The sequence below is a fragment of the Quercus suber genome, unplaced genomic scaffold (genome assembly GCF_002906115.3).
Source record: "Quercus suber isolate HL8 unplaced genomic scaffold, Cork oak 2.0 scaffold_21, whole genome shotgun sequence".
Classification (NCBI taxonomy): Eukaryota; Viridiplantae; Streptophyta; class Magnoliopsida; order Fagales; family Fagaceae; genus Quercus; species Quercus suber.
In genome coordinates, this window is record NW_027069486.1 from 2,048,578 (window position 1) to 2,057,242 (window position 8,665).

Genomic DNA, 8,665 nt, shown 5'->3' on the forward strand with positions numbered 1-8,665 from the left:
ATGTATCATAGAATTATTTATTCTATTATTTATACAAACATATATATAATCATCACCGGTTTTGAGCACAATCACAACTTTACCAATAACATGAATCTTGGTCAAGTTGGAGTTCGAGACCATATTTATTATGCGATATTTCTTTCGTTGTTGCTATTTTTTATTTTTTATTTTAAGTCTTCCACTGTGAACCTCTCAACATAACATAAATAAAATTATGAATTTATAAAAAAATTTAATTTTGACCCATACGATAACCCTATTTAAATTTCAAAAAAATTTCTTCTTGTTTTTAATTAAAATTTATTCACAATTAATAAATAATTTAACAAATTGGTTTTTATATTAGATTATTAGTAAAGCCTATATTAGATCAGGCCCAGCCCATATCATTACAATAACTTTCCTCTTCTTATGTTCAAAAAGCCCGAATCTTTAACAAAACCTGTTTTCTAAAACCCTAAATTCAGCTAAACTTCTTCTTCGTTCAAGGTTTTGGAAAACTCTTTGGTTCTTTGGAAAATTCTTACGTTTTCATAATGGTTCTACCTTCGAAGCGGTCGAAAAAAGCGCAAGACATAGACAGTGATTTCGAAGATTTCGATGATTTTGATGAAGGCATGGACAGCGGGAATCTAACTGTGAGCAAAAAAAAAAAAAAAAAAAATCCTTTCTTAATTTTTACAATAATTACTGTAATCTTGATTAATATTGTTATTGGGTTTGGTTTTTGTATTTGTGATTCTTGTTAATTGAGCAATTTATGATGTAGTTGGGGCATGAAGAAGCTGATTATGAAGATGAAGAAGCAGAAGCTAACAATGGAGATGAGGAGATGGAACAGCTAGAAGAAGAGTATAAGAATCTTAAGCACCAGGAAATGTAAGACTCTCTGTTATTGTTTATCACATTTGGTTGTGCACTTGATTTTGTGTATTAAAATTGAAAATTATTGATTTTTAGTTTCTGGGTGTGGGTTTTTATATGATTTTTTGATATCTTAGAGGACTTGTACCCAGTAATTTTTACTTACAATTTGGAGGAAAATCTATGGGGAGGTTGTATTCTAATGAATTGGGAAGTTTTTTTTTTTTTTTTTTTTTTGTCAGCAAACCGTCTTCTTTTCCGTGCAGAGATTGTAGTGTGTGTTACCTTTCTCCTAGGAAGTGCGGACACTTCATTTAGGGGGCCGTGCCCATGTTGTATCCGTGTCTTACCTGTATCATACCAGAGTTGTATCCGTCATTTCGTGTTATAATTTTTCAGAAATTGCTCATTTCATACCCGTACCCATGTTAGTATTCATGTCTGTGTCCGTGCTTGCTAGCTTTTCTCTTTTGTATAGATATTAGACTCATTTGCATCATGATTATGGTTGTTTAGGTGAAAGGTGGATCTATAAAATGTTTGGCTAGTAGTTTCTTTGTGGCACACAGATGCTCAATTACTCACATACGTGATATTAAGCATGTTTGTTATGACATAGATGCCCATGCATATCTGTTAATGTATGCCGTTTTATAATTGTTGGGTTTCAATTTTCATTCAGAGATATTTTTAATGATTTGAAGCGTCACAAGGATGAAGATCTTCTTAAGGGTCAGGCAGTGAAAAATCAAAAGGTGTGGGTTTTACAGATTCAGTCATCAGTTTTCCTTCCTTTGGTTGTATCAGCTTTTTCTTTTTCTCTTAAAAATATTGTTCTTGACTGTTACTTTCCTTTCTTAATAATTATACTCTTTGAAGCAATTAGTTTATTCTTTACACCATTTCCCTCTCTTGTGAGTGTGGTTAAACATTGATACACTTCTTTCCCCTTTTTCCTGAAGGCTCTCTGGGACAAAGCTTTGGAGCTCAGATTGTTAGTTCAGAAAGCATTCTCAAGTGCAAATAGATTACCCCAGGTCTTTTTTGGTAGTTTACTCTTATTTAACTTAATTCTAGCTCTTTAATATCTAAAATAGTGCTAAAGATGATGGATTGTCTGCAGGAGCCCATTAGGTCTTCATTCTGTAATTCAGATGAGGGTGTCAATACAGCATATTCAGACCTCATTACCTCATCTAAGAATACTTTAGATTCCCTATTGGAACTACAAGAGGTATGGCTGTTTGGGAATTTTTTAATTATTTTTACGTACTTGATATACATTATTTGCTCCAAAGAATATGACCAGCAGTTGATGCTTTATTTTGGCCTTATAAATTTTTCTGTCAATATATTTTCGCTGTTCATCTTGTGATAATTCTTTTCTGACAGGCTTTGCTTGAGAAGAATCCTTCTGTTGCTGAATCCTCAGATGGTATGGAACAAGTTCTCTCTGTATTGTATTATTTGGTTTTCTACTCACCTGGCACTGTGTATGAAAATTTTTCCATTTTGCTAGATTCTATTTTCTAAATTTAGAGTTCCTTATCATACTTTTTATCTCTCAAAGAGTTTATAATCTCTGTACAACAAAGTCAGATATTATGAATAGAGAAGACTATACCAAATGCTATTCCTTTGTTTTTAATTGTTTTTTTTTTTCCTGAAGTGTGTGACTGATATTTCCAATTTTCTTTTGCAATCTTTCTTCAACATAAAGCTAATGATAAATGTTGACTGAATTTTAAAGCCAGCAAGAGCTTGTCAGTAGGCTTAAGACTTAGTTTGCATAGTTCTATTGCTTGCTTTAGTTTCAGGCTATGATTTTGTGCATGATTACTTTCAAGAATAAACTACGTATGTGCATGAAAAGTTTTTGATTTAGCTTGCTTATCCTAACAAGGTTTCTCTTCTTAAGGTAATTCTGAAAGATCATCCAAGCATTCAGAAGCTTCTAAAAACTCGAATGCTGAAGGTGATGAAGATGGTCAAGGGTTTCTCAATTGCATTTGAGGTACTTTGATCATCCTCTAGATGTGCTTATGATCCGTTGAACATTGAACTCATCCTTTTTTTTTTTGTAAAAAGTAGGAAATAAAGTTTTTGAATTCTTCATCCAATACCAATGAGTTGGGTGACATACTTAGGTAGACATAACAACAGCCTCTTTCTGATGATGATAATATGTTCAAGTGAGCTGGAACTGTGCTTGGGGGGGCTGTTAGTCTGTTTTTTTCATTCTTTTATACTGCCTTCATTATTTGTCTTTTGTTATTAATGTTATGGAGGTTTCCGTGAATGTATCTTTTTTGGGATATATACGCATTATTGAGATTGAAAACCTAGAGGAGGAAAATCCTGGTATTGGAGCAGAATTGTCTCTGTTAAGTTGGTAATAGTTTTATTTGTTCTTATGGTTTTTTATTTCAACAACCTGAATCCAATTACCTGTTTTATAAAAAAAAAGAATCCAATTACCTGTCTTAATCTTAGTAAAGTACATGTTAAAAGTAATGTTTACCCTTTATATACCCATTTTTCATACTTTATTGCCTTTTTTTAGTTCTGTTGTATATCTATCACTGTATCACATCATCTTTGCATGCATTAAAAGCCTGCTAGTGCAATTAATTTCTTAATTTGGGCGTTGACTGTATTATTCATGTTTGTATCCTTTAGAATAGCTTCCTTCAGAGACAAATCAATAGACAAATGGCAGAGGAAGACAGAGGTGGCAACTGGTGCTGCTGCTATTAAAGGAAAATTGCATGCTTTTAATCAGGTTAGACCTTATGACTGGGCTGATTACCATGCCCATAAGGTGTAAAACAGGCTCACTAAATTCTTCTATTCCATACACAGAATATTAGTGAGCAAGTTGCTGATTATATGAGAGATCCAAGTAGAATGCTCAAGCAGATGCAACTGAGGAGATCAACAGTCAGTGTATTTGGGACTGTAAGATAATCTCTCTTTCTTTCTTCTTCGTTTTATTTTTATTTTTTTATACTTAAGAGAGAATTTATATTTACACTCAGATGAAGGCCACACATACATGTAGATTAAATGTACAAGGTAACATAAAAATTAGCCTATTTGACATTTGTATTCTAATACCTGGCATGTTGATGGCAGGATCCTGACAGGGAGAATTGCACTAAGGGAGAGGTAATCCTACTTTTGTGTCTACCTGAGTTGATTATACAATGTTCATTTTGATTCCAGAACCCCACCTGAGAGCAAAACTATGGAAATTTGCTTATATACCAGATTCTCTAAAAATAAAATCTTTCTCCTACATGTGCTTGTGTGTCTAAGAGAGTGAATATTGGATTGCATTTGAAGGTACCAAATCATTGTCTAAAATGGACTATCATGGAAAACAGAACCATTAACATTGAAGTTAATTTTGGGATACTCACAGACAACCTCCAATGTTTTGTGTCACTCATGGTGTTGACTTCAATCTTTGCAATAGTGCACTCTGTGGGTTGATTTGTGCTTTCTAATGCTAAGCACATTGGATAGTCCAATCTCCTTCAAATATGCCTTCAAAATACTTTTTAGGTATCTTGTTATGGTTGAAAAACAAGATAAATAGGCAATATAAACAGAAATGGTTGCTGGTGGTTCTTTCTGGGAAAAAAGTTGGGTTTGCATGGGTACCAAATCTAAGTGCTTGTTTGGGAGAACTTATTTTCATTGGTTTATTGTCTTAAAAAATGAGCTGGGCAAAAGTGTAGTTGTACTTAGAAAACGTAGAACTTATAAAGTTGTACATGAACAAAATAAGGTGAACAAACAACTTAATATTAATCCACCACTCATCGAAATGGACAATTATTATAACTTATGATTTAAGGAAAAGATCAATAAGATTTAGTAAAGGTGTATTTTGAAGGCCTATGGAAATTGAATTTCTAGCTCTAATCAGATCTGCTAGGTGACTTGCAAATTCACACATTTCATTGATAAGTAATATATTTTATTTATTTTATTGATAAGGCTTCAACTTTACTCCATGGCCTTCTTTTGCAGATCATTTGTTCCCTCATATGCTATGTAAATAGAACCCATTATTTGTGTGTGAAGAACACCTCACTGCTTCTGTTCAATATGATGGCAATCATATTGTCATGACTCATGAGATATAATGCAACTTAATTTTGTTACATATATAATTTGTAATGTGAAAAACTAAATAAATGAAATGTTTTTGTGAGCTCAGAGGGACGTTATTCCTCTTGGATACATTTGTCAACCTTATCATTCTGTAAGCATAAAATTTTATTTATATAACTTTGAGTAAAAAGCATATGCTGATGGGGATTACTGAATGATTACTGCCATATGTCATTAGATATAATGCTGTTTTATTTATGCAGAGAAAAGTAAAATGAGAGAGGATTGTGTAAAATTATCAAAGTTATGCTTTTCTCATCACATTATGATGTTTGCTATATCCTTCTACTTTGAATAGGAAGTACAAGCTGATGGTGATCCAGAACTTTTGGATGACTCTGAATTTTACACGCAATTACTGAAGGAATTCTTAGAGACGAATGACCCAAAATCATCTGGTAAAATTTTGTTGCATTTTGAAATTTGTATATTTATTTTTCTGCTCTTGGACCCAATCTATAAGAGTTTCTGTATTCATGTTCATATTGTGACATCTTCTCTTGCTGGTTGCAACAACTACAATAATCTGTTATTGCCAAAAATTTAGGTCAGTAATGGATCCCCATGAGACTAATTTGAGTTGGCCACATGTATTCTTCTCTACCATTCTATCTATTCAAAATCATACTTTGTTATCTCCTTAATTACTATGCCATTTTTTACTTCTTCGACTAGGGTTATTTTAGGTCTTTTGCTATCTCTTTAAATTCTCTCAACTAGAATCAAATCACTTTTTCTCATTCGTACATTAATTGCACTCCTTTGCACATGACTAATTTAAGCAATTTTCTTCATTGTGTGTCCCTACTATCTTTGAATTGCTACTTATCTATCTTAACATTCTCATACTATGAACATGTTGCTTCTTAATATCCCAACGCTTGGTCCCGAGCCTTAGAAAAAGGAAGAGGATTGCTGGTTGCAGTAGGTTGATGTGTTGCTCAATGTTTGTTTGAGCTTATTCTGTTTATTATACAAAAAATTACGGCTATACCTAGAAAAAGATGATGCTTTAACAAAGCTATAAATTTTATTTTAAGATGAAAATAAGTTCGTCCAAATGACTGCATAGAATTTTGTTGCTTGATTATGAATGAATCACTTTCTGTATCCAAAAGAGGAAAAAAAATGGGTGGAGGGTGTTTTTTTGGGGGGGGGGGGGGGGGGGGTTGGGTGTGGGGGGGGTTTTCTTCCATACCTCGTGAGTCATACCCATCTCGGTTGCAGCACTGCTTTGGATGTGAAGATGGATGGATGAACGGACATAATTGCCTGATACTGTGCCATTTTATTCTGCCAATAGTTGGAGAGAACCCAGTGACAAGGTCAATATCATTTTATTATCTATATCTATGAATTTTACCATAGGTTTTCTGGAACTTAGCTATGTAGTCTACATGAAAATGGACTCGCAGCTGACAATTTATAAAATTTTACTTTTTTATTTATAAAAAAAAACAATTAAAAGATATTTTTCTACACTTTCAAATGGAACTTGGTTTATAGTGAACATCATTTGCATACTTTTCCTATTGTATTCAAAGGAAATCTACTAATTAAACATTCTGTGAGTGACTCCTTGATTTTAACCATTCCTTGTTACACAGATTTTTATGCTTTGAAAAGGTTGCAAACTAAGAAGAGAAAGATCGTTGATCGGCGTGCCTCAAAGAGTCGCAAGATAAGGTAACTACTCCCTCTCAAGCCCCAAAAAAATTTCTTATTTGTGAGTTGTGGTCATATCTGAATGTGTATTTTATATTATTCTTGTGCATTTTAATTTTTGCAGGTACAATGTTCATGAAAAGATTGTCAATTTCATGGCTCCTCAGACTATGGATCTTCCTCCTATGGCTCCTAAATTATTTGAGAATTTGTTTGGGTTGAAGACCCAAAAACCAGCTTCTGTTTTCTAGTGTAAAGTCTTATCAGTTCATAGGCTTTTGCAATTTTGTAATATTTGTTGACATAATTGTTTGTTTTAATTTAATTCCTTGATATCTTTTATATACTTGTATTATCTCCATAAATGTTTTCCTTTCATTGGTGCAAAAAAAAAAAAAAAAAAAAAAATCCTAATTAGGATCTTTATTTAGAGTTTAGACTTTGTTGTCCCTCATGCTGTGTATGTTTCTCAGCTAGTGCAAGTGTTCAACACCTCATAGTTCAACATTTAGAAAAAAGACATTGCTTTATCCGTCAGTTGTAGTCCAATGAATTTTTTTTTTTTTTTTTTGGGTGTGTAAAATAACTCCTCTATGTATTGTAGTAGGACACTGGCTTTTCGCAACAACTTAAAAAGTAATATAGTAAATCAAAAATGCAAAAAGTTGGGAAAACTTTTGATCATGTCAAGGATGCATCTCTGGATGCTTGGACAGTCCAAAAGATTATGACCAAGATGTCTGAACTTTCTGGGCGGCTCTTTTATTTTTATTTTTATTTTTTAAATTTTATTTTAGGGATTCAGTCTTATCATTAGTGAACAATAATTAACTAGCACCTGGCCCTTTAGATATGGAATTTTAGTTCCTAACCTTGAAAGGAAAGGGATTTAGCCCATTAATCATTGTTGATCAAAGACTTTATCACCAAGTTAGCATGGAGTCAAAACTTTTGTAATTTTACGTTTTTTTTATTTTTTGAGGTTATAAAGTGACATCGGGTCTAGGATCAGGGCTTTAATTGAAAATTTACTTTAGACCCTTGTGCAAATTAGGTAGCGGAATTATCAATTTATCTCAGCTAAAGTGATCCACAAACATAATAATATTTTCACCAGTACATACCGACTCTTAAAGCAAGCAATATAAAGGTCATTAGAGCATGACATACGATTTGATAATGAGATGGAAGACCATAGATTGAAGCTTTTCAATGGTAAAACCACTTCAAGAAACATCTAGTAGAAAATTCACTATAAGAAGAGCAGTTATAACAATCTACTTTCAAGACTATTATATAATTATTAATTAGACCCTATTTGTAGAGTTTTATTTGCCTTTCTACCGTAGTAGCTCTAGAATCTTTGGCGTCTTCTTATGCGAATTTCCTTCACAAACTCCTAGTTCGCATGAACCAAAACCTCAGGCACTTTAAAGAGGATAGTGAACACACCGGAAAAGATCTTTGTGATTCAAGAAATGTTCAAAGCTCACTTAAACACAATAGTTTTTCTTCTTTTTAAAACAAAGCAAAGAGGATAATTCTCCTTTTAGGTTCAAGAAGAAAGGAAAAAGTTTGAAATGTTTAACTTTGGTATAAATTTCTTTCTTGCCTATAAAAGTCTTGTGATAGGTGACTTATATAGGTTTATATAGGTGACTTTGGAGAGTTCGCTATATAGGTAACTTTGGAGAGTTTGCTTATATAAACCTATACAAGTTCGCTCATAAAAGTCTAGACCTAACAATTTTGCTCAAGCGAATTATGAGCGAACTCTCCAATACAAAATTGTTGTGTCAATTTCAAGTGACCATATCTTACTTGTTCTAATGGTAATATTTATAATGTGCTTGTGGCGTTTTACAACTACAGCTCTTCAACTGCTACACGATAACACAGGTCTTCTTCGTATTTGAAAAAGTCATTTTTTTTACAAGACGCGTTTGCTAAG

General features: G+C 32.9%; 1 protein-coding gene across 1 annotated transcript; it reads left to right on the plus strand.

Moving 5' to 3' along the window:
- The first annotated feature begins 419 nt into the window (after positions 1-419).
- Positions 420-7,060, plus strand: LOC111994078 (uncharacterized). The gene is given in 14 exon segments (XM_024025938.2): positions 420-641; positions 773-882; positions 1,550-1,622; positions 1,830-1,904; positions 1,991-2,101; positions 2,260-2,302; positions 2,786-2,850; positions 2,853-2,881; positions 3,547-3,649; positions 3,730-3,825; positions 4,003-4,035; positions 5,348-5,447; positions 6,657-6,735; positions 6,839-7,060. Coding segments are annotated over 14 exon segments (1,146 nt in total). The 5' UTR covers positions 420-539; the 3' UTR covers positions 6,966-7,060.
- Positions 7,061-8,665: the final 1,605 nt, after the last annotated feature.